At 39.9% G+C, this 16094-nt stretch overlaps 1 protein-coding gene across 1 annotated transcript in view; it reads right to left on the bottom strand.

Moving 5' to 3' along the window:
* Window positions 1-8662, bottom strand: part of LOC149063618 (glucose-6-phosphate exchanger SLC37A4-like) — a 32468-nt gene extending 23806 nt beyond the window's left edge. Inside the window, exons 1-3 of the mRNA XM_089255683.1 lie at window positions 8200-8662; window positions 4861-5093; window positions 885-1020 (exon numbers count right to left, since the gene is read on the bottom strand). Of these exons, the coding sequence (XP_089111809.1) occupies window positions 885-1020; window positions 4861-5093; window positions 8200-8341 (511 nt within the window). The 5' untranslated portion in view covers window positions 8342-8662. The remainder of the gene's footprint in view (window positions 1-884; window positions 1021-4860; window positions 5094-8199) is intronic.
* Window positions 8663-16094: the final 7432 nt, after the last annotated feature.

The raw sequence follows: 16094 nt of genomic DNA, 5'->3' as shown, positions 1-16094 counted from the left end.
ACCGAGTTGTTTTCAACATCTGGAATCAAAAGGTAGAGAGTCTAATGTACACATGCATCTAGAGAAGATTCCTGGTTCATTGGTCTCTATCTTTTGATTCCAACAGTTGAAGACTTTGTTTCCAGATGGAAAACGCAGATCGGATCAAGAGTTTGGCAATATCTATCAAAAACCATGGTTACTTGGGTGGTTTCGTGATATCAGATGATTTTACCTGATGCTGATCCTATCAACAGTTTGTGCTGTCTTGTAAAAAAAAAGCTAATCAATTGCTATCGGCTCTAACAATACCGACGGTGACGATGGGACTCGTGGGTTGAGGTCCAAATCGGTGGAGGAGACATCAACTCAATGTCTTGATGCATAAAATCCATAGTCAAGGCCAAAGATGGTCACAGTACAATGTACTTGTAAGATATCAACGAGCGTTTCTCGTACTGCCCAAGCAAATACACACGTAGTTTTGAGTTCGCAAAAATGTCCCGTTTTTGTACCCGTAATGCGAAAATTGAAGGTTGATATTCTAGGTTTGTACACCTATGTCTTCTTCCCTGGTACAGAGTTCCTAAAACACGAATTCCATCAGGTTGATGTACATTTGCATGAAAATATTTGTGATAATCCGTTTTTAGTCAGATTTTCTAATTTTTTAAATAAGGAGGAAAAAAGCAACTTGGCATTTTTTAGGATGCTGTATGCGAATTTTTTTGCCACCGATATGCACAAAAAAAAGAACTCTTAGAAGATGGAAATGCAAATCACAGCCAAGCTGTAAATTTCAGTTTTCTAACTAGAGCATCTCATGAATTGCGCTGGTAAATTTCTGGGCCTTTCTAATGTTTTTAAAAAAACATGTACAATGGATAGCAATCACACATACTGACCTGCAATTATTAGACTGAACCTCCATCCGTAGTTCATAATCAGGTACACGGAAATGAACGGGCACACACCGCCGGATATGTTCGCACTTGCCGACAGCACGCTCCACCAAGTCCCAAATTGTTCTGGAGAATACCACTATGGAGAATGATTGAGAAATATAAGGCACACTGAATATATGAGAGTCGTTTGATAAGTGAGGTAAATCTCTATGAGACAGCAGCACAATCGCTTTCAGATTATTACAGTTACATATGTAAGCATCGCTCTTTAAAACATGTCGCATCAAGTTTGAGCACAAAGAGCTTTTTGGTTTATTTTTCGGCGTTGTTCTAAGTTCGGATTGTTCCTTTGGAAACATATATTAATAAATTTCGTTCAGTGGAAAAAAAAATATTTAAAATAGTTGCAAGCCGCCCAGACCAAAGCTGAACTGGAATAAGTTTTCATGACGGAAGGCCTTGGTGGTGACAAGATGGTGCAGAAGATTTATGCACCATCATTAAAGACTATTTTTGTATCAACGAACTTAAACGGGCCGCACACCAACCGAAGAACATCTGGGTTTACGCTCACATCATGGAAATCATTGAAAATATCCATAGTGTCGTCAAGAAAGTAAAGGAGCATGAGACAGCTGATGCTGGGGGCATGTAAACAGAAGGGTTCACAATATTATCCATGGGAAATGAAAAAACTTTGTGAAGGACGGGGGTGTCACAATTGATCAAACGCTAATACAAAAGACGTAAAAAAATTTAGACATTGGAGCCTAACCCTTTGATCGTGAGTAAAACATGGATTCACCAGTATACACCAAAGTCAAAACAACAGTCAAAGCAGTGGTAAAGCGTGTTGAAACGGCACCAAACAAAGCAAAGGCTATTTTGTCTGCTGGAAAAGTGATGACCACATTAGGGCCGTATTCACCGACATGGTTTAAACCTGTAGTTACAATTTTTGGATAAGAGATCAACATGTTTTTAATTTTTTTCTCTCTCTCTAAGTAATATTTCTACAGAGCTAAAATTTGGTTAAGACCTGTGTCTATCTAATATCAATTTGTAAAGAAAAAGAAAATTCTTCCTTAAATAATTCAATTAATTAGTTTTTTGTTTCTCTTGAGAAAAAGTTGTCAAAAAATGATCCATCTGAAACTTGACATCTTACACGTTTTTTGGATTCTCAAGACATTTTCTATTCAGACTACAGCGGTCAGGCAATAATTGGAGAACATTATTCCATAGTTCTGAAAAATTCGCAAGAATAGCTACAGGTGAAACAGCCAAGACTGACGCATAAAAAAAAGCCCTTTCTCACCAAGTCAATGCCTCATATGACAGATACACCATTGTAATGACCAAATTACACGAATTAGGCTTTGCACAAATCTCCCATCCACCAAATTCTAAACGATTTCTTCCCGTTCCTAATACTGGAAGTTCTGCTTGGTGGTAAAAAATTGAAATGAGGAAGCCGTTGAAGCAGTAAATAATTTCATTGAAGAGTTGGAGAAAATGTAATTTCCTGACGGGATTTAAAGAAATTTGTACATTAATCCTCGAGTGTACGGGTTGGGTCTGTGAGACCCATGCACGTGTATTTTTTCTCTCATTTACCGGCAGGTGGCGGGAAAAATTTTCGTGAAGTTCTCGCTAATTTCCTATTTAGGCCAGTCGTCCACTGGAAGCGACTTGAAGCCATAAACAAGTCACGCGCAGATGTCTGTATTCGCAAGACTGATCCCATTGCACAGAAAGTACGAGAACCCCCCGTCCATTAAACAACGATCTTTAACTAGTGATTTCCGGCTACAACAGCAGATGACGAAAATTTCCGATTCGAATGGGATCTCACGCCTCTTGCCGTATCTGCGCAGGCGCAGACACGGTTGTTTGGTTTTTTCGCGCCCAATCTTTTCTTCTTCTCCTCTTGTCGGTCTCTCTTGCTCTGTCTCCTTTCCCGCGTGAAGCTGAAAATTTCATAATTGCAGTTCATACGTTTTGATGATACGTACTAATCGATTAAATAAAAATAAATATTTACACTGCTGGCCACCCAAATTGCAACACCAAGAAGGACAAGAGATATCGCAACAATATTTATTTTGTAGATAGCATGTTGACCAAGCATCAAATGATTAAATTTATAGACTTCTGTGAAGTGTGGTTCCTGCCAAAATCAGTAGTCAGAGTAGCCGCCATTGTTGGAGATCACCGCTGCCACACGCCTCGGCATTGCTTCAAAGAGACTTTGGATGTGTTCTTGGGGTACAGCAGACCAAGCAGCTTCCACGCGTTGCCAAAGTTGATCTGGTGTGGCAGCTGGGGATGTAATCTGGGTCAATCGTTGAGCAACCATGGACCACATGTTTTCTATCTGCGAAAGATCCGGAGAGCGAGCTGGCCAGGGAAGCAATTCAATCTGGCGATTGACGAAGAACCTTTGGGCAATGCGTGCCACGTGTGGTCGCGCATTATCCTGTTGAAATATGGCTGTGGGCAAGCCCTGAAGGTAAGGAAGGACAACTGGCTCCAACACCTCGGAGATGTAGCGCTGGCTTTTTAAAGTACCGGCAGTGCGTACTAGAGGAGTGCGAGAGTGATATCCAATACCGCCCCATACCATAATACCCGGTGCAGGACCAGTGTGGCGTTGCATAACGCAGCTGTTCAGCATCCTCTCTCCACGGTGTCTCCAGACTCGAATCCGACCATCGTGGTGTTGCAGACAGAAGCGTGACTCGTCAGTAAAGACAATTTCATTCCATTGTGCCGTCCACATCCTTCTTTCATCGCACTATTGGCGGCGGAGACGTCTGTGGTTCTGCGTCAAGGGTAGACGAAGCAATGGACGTCTTGCGGACAGACCACTCTGCTGTAAACGGCGTCGAATGGTACGCGCAGACACTGGATGATGCGATACAGACTGAATGTGCTGTGCTATGGTTCGTGATGTGGCTGAGCGATCCGTCACTGCCATACGTCTGTCATCACGTGAAGTGGTGCACTGAGGTCGATCACGTCGGTCCGTCGTACCCTCCTGCATCCAACGATCACATATCCGCATTACAGTTGTTTGGTTTCGTCCAACACGACTACCGATTTCCCTGAAAGATAATCCACAATCTCGGTAGGCCACTATCCTTCTTCTGTCGAACTCGGATACTTGATCAAAAGATGATCGCTGTTTTCTACGAGGCATAATTGATCGTTTTTTTGAAAAAACCACAAGAAAAACACAATTGCCGTACTTCAAATCGTCGAAATCTCCAAGCCTTAAATAGCGCTTTGAAGTGGCGCCACAGGCGCGCGTGATGTGCGTCTGCGCTGAAATTATAATCATTTGCATATCTCACCTCCGCTAATGCATGTTGTAAATTTCATATTATTTGCATGCTTCCTTCAGGGTGTTGCATTTACGGTGGCCAGCAGTGTAATTACAACAGCCCCTTCTCCGAGTTTGTGTCATATGTCTCATTAGGTATGGACACATTTTCTCGCCCGTGCACTGGAGGGTTACAAACGTATGTAGAGCTTGAAGGACACAATGTTGAAAAATAAAAATAATAAACACCGTTTCTAACCTTACTTATCAAACCACCCCAGGGGCGGATCTATGGGGGTAGGGCGGGCTATCACCCCCCCCCCCTCCCAAGCGAAATGCGATGATTCATAAAATTTTTGAAATCTTATATAATATTGCAACAACAAATTCAAGAAAACATCGACTAAAAAATGGGTAGAACAGAGACATTTTTCAAAATAGTCGAGATGGGGGAACAGAAAAGCGTCACGGAAAATACGGGACAAAAATGTGGGGGCATAGGCCTATGGTCACCCCATGCCGATAATAATTTTTTTCAGCGATTTATAAAATCACCCCTCCCAACAGCGAGCTCTAGATCCGCCCCTGAACGACCCTCGTACACAAAGACGACTACAGTACACGACAGAATGATAAAACATGAGTACATACTTTCCGTAGCATTTTGGCACACGCGGGCCAGCCGCATCCCTGAGCGAAACCATTGAGGAACCAAAGACCAGAATAAAGTGCGACGGAGGACGATCCCGCGAACAGCAACGTGGACAGTCCGCTGACCACCAGTCCCGTCGCAAATAGCAGCCTGGAACTGATCCGGTCCGAAAGAATCCCTCCAAGGAACTTGCTGATGGCATAGGCTATGTTTTGGCTACTGACGATAAGACCTGTTGAGAGAACACACTGGCTTTTAGTGGTCGTGATTGGTTGGTTTAATTGCATCGTGAGGCCACTCAGTGTCGTCTTAAGGCATGGGTGGGCCTCAAGAGAAGAGGGGCCTCACAAAAATGAGATCTAGTTGAAATGTTCACGAATCTGTCTGGGAGGGCCCCCTATGATGCTCTTAAGACGGCTGTCAAGTCCGGAAGACCCCAGAGGTCCACGGGATGTGTTCCAAAACAAAACAGAAATTAAAATACAGCGAATGACTAAAGCATACAGGGTCGACCCGTGGCCTTCAGTCATCTGGTGTTGCCCCGCTACCTCAAACCTAATTTTGTAAAAATTAACTAAACGGCACATTTTTATAGAACACTTAAATCACTCGAGGTGCATTTCTACATCACTCGAGTGGCCCACGACCATTTCCCAGATCACTTAGGCGATTCGCAACATAGTTCCAGATCACTTGAGTGACCCGTGGCACATTCATATATCACAAGTTTTCCAGGGGCTGTTCCACATCATTTTAGTGATCTGGGAATGAACCACGGGCCCATATGAAATATGTTCTTCCAAGCTGACTTGAGAGCCAGTGATGCCAGCCTAGGGGAAACCTATTGCAAAATGTAAGAGCCATGCCTTTGGTCCTACCTAAAACATCAGTTCCCCCACCAAGAAAAATTTCTCCCTATTACCCGGTCACAGTACCCCAGGGCCGTCTGGAGAGCACCATGCCCCCCCCCCGGGCTAAGTGGTTTTTCTGAGGGGCCCCCACCCGGTTAGAAATACCTGTCTATCGATTTATATATGTATTGTAGAAAATTCTTAACCAGTCCACATCACCACGATGCCCCCGTGCACTTGAGGTACCTAGGCCGTTCTTACGAGGGTCCATGCTTTAAGATAGCCCGGGACGATTTTTTTTTGTTCTCACACTATAAATTCATCATAGAGGGGCCTCACCAAAAACCCAGTTTAGGAGCCTTTCTGCAAGATTTGAGGGCCGTACCCAGGGACCTCAAGTTCATGAGGGGTCTCATTACAACAATGATCTTTAATGCAAGATTCATCGAAAGACTGGTTATTTGTGGAGATGAAGATTACAAGGAAGAAAATTCATCACTGCCCCCCCCACGGGGACTCGAACCCCGGTCTCTTGCCGGACGAGTGCTCTACCATCAAAGCTATGGAAGCAGATAGAATATTTCAACCTTGGAGCGTATATATATGTTGAACGGCACCGTACATGGACGGCGTCAACAATCAACTAATAGCTCGTGAATGACAGGCCAACCAGATGGCTACATGCATACAGAAATGTCCTCTCCTATATATACGCTCCAAGGTTGAAATATTCTATCGGCTTCCATAGCTTAGATGGTAGAGCACTCGTCCGGCAAGCGAGAGACCGGGGTTCGAGTTCCCGTGGGGGCAGTGATGAATTTTCCTCCTTGTAATCTTCATCTCCACAAATAACCAGTCTTTCGATTAATCCTGTATTGACATGTGGAGTGGACATTTCTGTATGAATGATCTTCAAGTACGGAAATCAGTATAAAGGTACTTCAAGCTCGTCAGGTGCCCCATAACACCACTTTTTCCGGGGGCCACGAGGCTAATATAAAGTTGATCACCGTAAAGGGAGAAATTTTTGCCCCCCCTTTTCTGGTCCGGTGCCGGGGCACCAAACCCGCCTGCCCCTCCCCTAGTTTCGGCCCTGTGGATCGGGGGCCCCGTGGGGTTGTTAAGACAGCGCTGTATCCAGAAGCTCACTATAAATTTTCATAAGTTCATGGCCTCCACAATGTTAGAGCTCACAGGGCACCAACCCAGAAGCCCGGGACAAATATCATTACTTTTTCTACACTGAAAATTCACTACTAAAATTCCCGTGAAACGTCTGGCCTAGGCATCCTCCAAGATGTGGGGGCCCATGACATATGAGCCTCAAATTCATGAGAGGGCACACTATGATAACTTTTGATATAATAATCTTGAAATAAGGAAATATGGTGTTAGGTACTTTGAGCTTGTTAGGTGGGCCCCATAACATCACTTTTCCCAGGCCCACGGGGCTGTTAAGATGGCACTATATCGAGAAGTTCTTCACAAATTTTCATAAGCCAGGTTCGGGGGGTCCCCACAAGGGTAAGGCCAACAGGGCTACAGCCCGAGCACTCGAGACAATTCCTATCGTTACTTTATTTTTTTACACTGCAAATTTTCTATGGATATACCCGTGAAACGTCTGGCCAGGGAGCCCTACAGCATGATTTGAGGGCCACGTTCTGGAACCTCAAGTTCATGAGCGATCTTGTTATAAAATAAAATTTGATACAATGCAAAGTACAGAAATCGGCATATAGTACAGTCTTAACGCATGGGCCCAACAAGGAACGCCTCTAGTGCAGTGGGGGAGGGGCACCTCAAGAGTAAACATATAAATTGGTAAGTATATAGGCACAGAGTAATAATAGTATATATGTGTATATATCTTTAGTATATGTAAGTAGGCATTTCTTACCAGGTAGGGGCTGCAGAAAAATCACTTAACCAGGCCTCCGATTCGGCTGCACCCAGAGCCGTCTCAAGAGCATCATGAGCCCCCGGGAAAATCAATTTTTCTGAGACCCCTTCTCCACTATGCTAGAAATGCCTGCATACCAATTTACATGCTTCTGTCAGAAATTTCAAACAGATCAAATTTTCGTGAGAGGTCCCCCTTCCTCTGCAAGCGGGACCCATGCGCTAAGCCGGCACTGGCTGCACCCAAGTCTGGTCATTCACACGTAGAAGCCATAGGGCAGAAAATCGGGGGAAGTTGGCGAGAACTGAGAAAATTATCACGCCAACGAGACGCGAAAATCCAATTTACGGCGTGAATGACCAATGCCGAGTTCACGAACTAGCATTATCCATAGCCACCCATCAATGGTTCCACGCTAGGGTTGCCACATTTCACTCCTCACAATCGATACACAGCTATCCCGTCGCACCACCATCCTCAGCTGTGCAGACAGATAGGTTAGAGCTGAATCAATGAACACATCCGGGAAAGAAATGAACTAAAATAGATTTAATGTCCATTACAAAGAAATAAATCCAACTTACCTGCCTGGCTCTTGTCCAACCCATCCTCCATCAACTTCGGAATGGCGAAAGACACACTCTTCCTGTTGTAAGCGTAACAAGCATATCCAATGAACAGCGTCGCAAATATGCTCACCTGGTACGACTCTAATTTACTCGACATGATGATGATGGGTAATCGTGAGAATCAGATAATTTAATTCAGATTCTCACGAATTCGATTCTTATCGCCGCGATGAATACCTACTCGCGACAGTCAGTCCATTGCCAGCTGAATGAATCAAATTATAATTGACCAAAATGTGGCAGCTGTGTCTGTTGCATGGTACTTCGGAATGAATATTCGTGTTGTCACAGCTGTTTTTTTTTTTTTTGTCTCTCTCCACAGCGAGGCGCCCGGCTCGGATTTTCGTTACGTAATAATTGTTTTTCGCAGCAACGATCGTTTGTTCGTCCTTCTGCCCTTCCCAGTTTGTTTTCTTTGCACTTTTTTTTGTATATATTTTTTCTCCGCTAGGGAATCATCTGTTTGTAAGACTCGATGGTGTTTTTATCGTTAAAATCCCAGATAAAAAGGGGGGAAAAAAGCTCAATCGAAGGACGGTCACGTGCTTTCTTCATGTGGATTTTATTCAAGTTGTTTTCCCTCTAAAAGCATCGAGAGAATATTCACGAGGCGTTTGTAAACAACCACACACGGGACCTGCTGCAAAATTAATAGCGGGGGCCGCCGACAGTGGTCTCATACGACTTTATTTTAATTGGTATAATGCAAATTTTTCTTCTATAAATCTTGAATTAAAATTAATTCTGCAATTTTTTATTTTTTATAAATCTTGTACTTTGATTAAAGTTCTGCCATTTCATTCCATAGGCGGAGATAGACTTGGAAGTCTGGGGGCCACGATTATGATGATATCAATTCATATATGCATTAGATCAGTCGACTCCACCTTTGACGCTGGGCCCCCGTATCTCCGCCCATGTTTCATTATTTCCTAAATCTTGAACTGTGATTAGTTTTGCAATTTCATTCCTCCACAAATGTTGGATTTTAATTAGTTCTGCAATTGTTTTTCCTTCTATAAATTTTGAATTTTACTCACACACGCAGTTCTGCAACTTTCTTATTCCATAAATCTTTAATTTTAGTTAGTGCTGCAATTTTTTTCCTTCGAAAGGTCTTGAATTTTAATCAGTTCTAAATTCTTTTCTGCCATAAATCTTAATTTTAATATTTTTTCCCTTTGGGACCATTCAAGTATTACGTAAGCAGATTTTCAGCCATTTTTGACCCGCCACCAGCAAAATTTCGTCAGCAGCTTAGAATATTTTATATCTTCACAAAGGGGAGGTTGATGACGTAAGCAACCCTCAAACCCCCCTCCTCTTCCTTGCCATCAAAAGTCAGCAAATCCGAAACTCCCCCTCCGATGCTGACGTAATACTTGAATGACCCCTTTCATGAATCTAGAACTTTGATTAGTTCTGTATTTTCTTCTGCCATAAATCTTGTGCACTGTGATTAGTTTTGTTTTTATTTCGTTCTTTCACAAATGTTGAATTTTAATTAATTCTGCGATTTTATCCCCTACTTAAATCTCGGATTCTACCAAAAATCTCGAATTTTAATCAGTTCTAAAATTTTTGCTCCTTAATTCTTCCATAACTCTTGAATTTTAATTGGTTTTGCTTTTTTTTGGTTCCATTAATGATGAACTCTTCAGTAAATCTTTAATATTAATTAGTTCTGAAATTTTTTATTTCATTGAACTTTGATTTTCCGCAATTTTTTCTTGCCTAATTCCTGAATTTTAATTACTTCTGCACTTTTTTTCCTTCTATGAATCTTATGAACTTTGAATAGTTTTGAAATTTTTTCTTCTACAAATGTTGAATTTTAATGTTTCTGCAATTTTTCTATTTTATAAATCTTGAACTTTGATTAAACTACCACAATTTTTTCTCACTTAACTCATTATTTACCACTGTCCCTATTCCGGGAAGCTTATTTTCATTTCTACTTAAGCTGTGGAATTTTTAGTTTTGATTGTTGTACCTAAATTTTAACCTGGTTGCGATAAACGTTACAAACTCAATAAAAATGTTCTAAAATTTTTCATAAACAATTAATTAGTAATTAATAATTTAATAAAACTTTTTCTCCCAAATAGTATTCCTTTCATATTTCATTCATGAGTGTGTGTTATCATTCTTCTGGTTTTTTTTTAGAAAAAGCTAAATGATACATGTGATGATACTTTTGGCATGTAATAAATTAAATCTTGAATTGCAATTTTTTCTTCCATAAATCTTGACCTGTGATTTTACAATTACTTTTGCGATTCCGTTCTTCCATTTTTGTTGAATTTTAATTAGCTCGGCGATTTTCTACCCCTTACTTAAATCTTGAATTTTGATCAGCTCTACAAGATTTCTTCCCTAAATCTTGAATTTTAATTAAGAATCTGAAATTTTTCCTTCCGCAAATATTGAACTCTTCTGTAAATCTTGAATTATAATTATCTCTGAAAATCGTGCGCTAGAAAAATTGCGGAACCATAATCAAATCTTGAATTTTAATTGGTTCCGCAATATTATTTCAAAAATTTTGGATTTTAATTACTTCTGAATTTTTCTCCTTCCACGAATCTTGAACTTTGATTAGTTCTCGATTTTTTGCTTCCACAAATCTTAAATTTTAATTAGTTCCACAATTTTTTCTTACTTAAATCTTCAATTTTAATAAGTTCTTTAATTTTGAATTTTAGAGTTTTCTGCAATTTTTCTTCAAAACTTTCCTTACATATTGTATTCTTCCATAAATATTGAATGTTAATTGATTCTACTTTTTCATTCCATAAATTTTGAATTTTAATTGGTTCTGCAATTTTCCATCCAACAAATCTCAAATATTTTATTTTTGTTAGTTCTGCAATTTTTTCTTCCATAAGTCTCAAACTTTGATTACTTTTCCAATTTCATTCTTCCACAGATGTTGAATTTCAATTAGTTCAATTTTCTTTTTGTCCATAAAAATCTCAAATTTTAATCAGTACTGTAATTTTTCTTTTCACAAATCTGAAATTGAATTGATTTCACCATTTTTTTCTCCCATAAATTTTGAATTTTAGTATTTTCTGCAATTTTTTTTTCATAAATCTTGAACTCTTAATGAGGTCTGAATTTTTTTCTTCTATAAGTCTTGAGTTTTAATTTTTAATTGGTTCTGCAATTTTTTCTTCAAGAAATTTTGAATTTTAATTAGTTCTGCAAATTTTTTTTCTTCTTTAAATCTCTGAAATCGTAATTAGCCCTCTGTGCTCCACAGACTGTTTGTGCCAATAAGGCGAAGGCTGCATGCCCTTTTATTGAATAATATTTAGCACATGTTAGAACAATACCTTAATTGTTTTCTCATCCAACATTTGTGTTCCCCTGAAATCTGCCCAAGAACCCAATTAGATCTAGTATATGTGTGTGTGTACTAGTTCTTATCATTTTATTGAAGAACTTTGACCGTAAACATCCATAGCAACACGTGAAAACATCAATAGAGGCAGAAATTATGGACTGTGTAAAGGGAGTTTCAGGCAGCAATGGCGAAAAAGTATGGGAACAGACAAAGGTAATGGCAGCAACTGTGTAGTTGTGAGGTCATTGTAATGGACTGGCAATGTAAGAACCAGGGTTCAATCTACCCTGTGGTAGTCGCTGAAGTTGGTATTTTGTGGTTTCAAGATATGAATGTAAACAGCTCTCCCATTTAAAAAAATGTCAAACCACAGAGAGCAATCAGGCCTACACCATTTACAATTCACACATAATATGAATAGGCAAAAATGCAATTTAGTCCTATTTATTTTGTTTACAATAACCCCAGAAGGCATGAAATGCACTTACACTGGAATAATAATAATAATGAATAAACAATAAAAATAATTAGAAATAATAGTCAGAAGGGAAAACATTTAGCATATATGGAGCCAAGTTGAAATCCTCAATAGCGGAAGCAAATCTTGCATAAGAGGCGCATACAAGTTCTGATGGCAGACTGTTCCATATTCTCACCCCACAGCATCTGTATCCTTGGAAAAAAAAATCTCTTCTGGCCGTTGGTATTCTTATTTGGAAGTTATGCCTCCGTAGTTTAACTTGGCTGTCTATCATCTCGAAGAAAGGTTTTCTCTATGGTAGATAAAGCACATCTTCAGCTCGGCAGCGATTCTACACCATTCCAGCATGTGCAAAACCAGAAATTGAAAGCTCTGGCAATGCGATCAACCGCTCATGCCTGCTATTCATTTAGTAAACTACCTTTGTGGCTTTTTGGGAAGCTTTATGTCCTTGATTTTGTAAGGGCTCCATACTTGTGAACAGAACTCCAGAGTCGGGTGAACGTACACACAGAAAGCATATGACAATGTATGAGTAACTTACCCCGAATACGATTCACCATACGGGAGTTCCCCGGAAAGAGCATTTATTTTCTCAATTGAAAAAATATATATACATTCTACCCCAGGGAACACCATTGGCCTCCAAGGTTAGCAATTTACATTATATTACAATTAAAATAACGGAACTACAGGATTACAGCTTATACCTCGGGCAGCACCATTAACATCACGCGAGCAGGAATTTGATGCTCTCAAGGTTATTATATTAACTGTTTAAAGGCCAATGTTCCATAAATGGAACATAGTTTTTATTTACAAAAACATCTGATAAAAATTGATTCAAACATTTCAGGTTTTTTATTGTATATAGACAAGAGTTCAAGGGATTTTTTGAAATAAATTCGGAAACTTCAGGTTGATATAAACATTTTTGACAGAATTTTGAAATTTGTCATTTTTCCCCTATTTCGATTAAAATTTGCCAAAATTTCAATTTTGACGTAAATTGAAAATTATTTCGTGTGTTCCTATCACTTAATATATCAATCAAAGTAAATCAATTAGTTTCTTTGCACTGTTAAACATTAAAGAGCTACGCGTGTTCAAAAATGCACGTTCCATTTATGGAACATTGGCCTTTCAAGAGAGCGGGATTCTAAGGATATCTAATGTGCAGTGCACTGCTTCAATATTCCCATTCGAACCTCAGGGCGTTGTCCTTCTCTTTCATGATGAGGTAGTCATTCACTTTTTACAAGCAGACAAATAAATCTGCGTCAGAATTGTCTATACTCTTAATGAAACGTTAATTGCACTGTACCAATAACCAAAGTCATTTCATTGTTCAAAGGAGAAAGAAAACAAGAATCATCTTTGTCCCCCTGAATTATCACTTTTCTAATGGAGCAAATTATATAACAATGTCCACATTGGATGTATCGTCACAAATCAGTACAATACCATCAATGTTGAGGAATGTATCTACATTTGCCTCTACATTACCTTTATTGTATTCCTCTGTGATCATATTGTCCGATTCCCACAAATAATCCATACTTGGTACATTTTGATTGCCAAGAATGCACACACTTTAAAACAACTGAAAATCGTTTCTTGAATTATGAACACCACACCCATGGTTTCTCACTGGGAGGCTAAATGCAATTTTTTAAATTCCTCTCATTCCCAAAACCTTTCACTCAAAGGATGAAAGCTTCAAGTTGAGGGAAAATTTCAATACTCAAATACAAAAGAATTTCTGGGGGCGAGTGAAAACTTGAACAGATGTTTGAGTTATCGGGAGTTTGAATTATCATGAATTGACTGTATGTGTTCTAGGAAAGCACATATATGAAAATTCATATCTCAAAATTTAAATGATTGAAAAACTTCCCCCGAGCATGCAGAAGTGCCGCAACATGGTGGCATGGAGTCAACTAATGTCTGAAGTAGCGCTGGAGGTAATTGACACCATGAATCCTGCAGGGCTGTCCATAAATCCGTAGGAGTAAGAGGGGGTGGAGATTTCTGAATAGCACGTTGCAAGGCATCCCAGATATGTTCAATAATGTTCATGTCTGGGGATTTTGGTGGCCAGCGGAAGTGTCTAAAGTCAGAAGAGTGTTCCTGGAGCCACTTTGTAGCAATTCTGGACGTGTGGGGTGTCGCATTGTCCTGCTGAAATTGTCCAAGTCCGTAGGAATGCACAATGGACATGAATGGGTGCGGGTGATCAGACAGGATGCTTACGTACCTGTCAGAGTCATATCAGGGGTCCCATATCACACCAACTGCACACGCCCCATACCATCACAGAGCCTCCACCAGCTTGAACAGTCCCCTGTTGACATGTAGGGTCCATGGATTCATGAGGTTGTCTCCATACCCGTACACGTCCATCAGCTCGAAGCAATTGGAACTGAGACTCGTCAGACCAGGCAAAGTGTTTCCAGTCCTCAACAGTCCAATGTCAGTGTTGTCGGGCCCAGGCGAGGCGTAAAGCTTTGTGTCATGCAGTCATCAAGGGTACACGAATGGACCTTCGGCTCCGAAAGCCCATATCGATGATGTTTCGATGAATGGTTCGCACGCTGACACTTGTTGATGGCCCAGCATTGAAATCTGCAGAAATTTGCAGAAGGGTTGCACGTCTGTCACGTTTAATGATTCTCGTCAGTCGTTGTTGGTCCCGTTCTTGCATGATCTTTTTCCGGCCGCAGCGATGTCGTAGATTTAATTTTTTACCGGATTCCCGGTATTCACGGTACACTCGTGAAATGGTCGTACGTGAAAAATCCAAATTTCATCACTACCTCTGAGATGCTATGTCCCATCTCTCGTGCGCCGACTATAACACCACGTTCAAACTCACTTAAATCTCAATAACCTGCCATTGTAGCAGCAGTAACCGATCTAACAACTATGCCAGACACTTGTTGTGCTATATAGGCGCTGCCGACCGCAGCGCCGTACTCTGATTGGTTTCATATCTCTTTATTTGCATACGCATGCCTGTACCAGTTTTTTTGGCTCTTCAGTTTATAAAGGTAGGAAGTAAGATGTACTAAGCAGAAAAATGTATTTAGTGGGAATGTAATAAGCAGGATCCACTGTATATAGATTTTGTTTGTTAAAATAATCAAATAAATAAATAATATATCAAAATAAATAATATCAAAAATCAGACAATTTATTTCAGAATGATTCTGCTATTTAATGAAAAAATATGCATTCATCGAACTTCTGAAATGGTTCACACAATTTGAAGAAATCTGTAAAAAAAACAAGATTGCTTCTATGCAGGATTAATAATTTGACCAGTCTTTTCTTATTCTCTCATAACTTCTAAAATATTGATCGGTGAACTCTAATGCTGTGAGTTTTTGACAATATTCAATGCTGAGAGCTAGTAATTTAGATATAATTTCAATTTCAGCTTTACAGTCACTTTCACAATAGATGTGCATCATCAAGATGTCACAGAGTTGTGCATCATCAAGATGTCACAGAGTTGTGCATCATCAATATCACTTAGAAATTCATTTTTATTAGTTACCATTGCAAGTCTCCAACCAGGAAGCCTCGAAAGAAGCAAAAACAATGATGTTTATTTTTGCATTTTGAATTTCATGTGGGTAGTTTCACCACAAACTTTCTGGAATTTAAAATCATAGCCTGATTTGAACCTTTGTATCCATTCGTTACTCTGGGAGTGGGGAGAATCTGTAAGAGACTTTGTGATCGGTTTCGGTGTTAAACCGATGTAATTTAAAGATGGTGCTAAACATAGGAAAGTATAACACCGAATTCATATTTTGTCAGCAGAGACGTTTTATACCTGATGTTATAAGCATGGTGAGGTTGAAACCATTAACGTTTTACCAAAGTCTTATTGCATTACTACAAACTAATCATTAAGGCTGGATATATGGTTTAAAAACTGCTGGCGGATAGATGAGAGATGCAATAAGAAGATGACACGTAATACTTGAGAAAAAATAATAACTGGAAATCATA

This window comes from Pholcus phalangioides, unplaced genomic scaffold (assembly GCF_987345545.1).
Source record: "Pholcus phalangioides strain wild (caught in Gottingen) unplaced genomic scaffold, Ppha-v1.0 ptg000172l_1, whole genome shotgun sequence".
Classification (NCBI taxonomy): domain Eukaryota; kingdom Metazoa; phylum Arthropoda; class Arachnida; order Araneae; family Pholcidae; genus Pholcus; species Pholcus phalangioides.
This window is presented reverse-complemented; position numbering and strand designations above follow the sequence as displayed.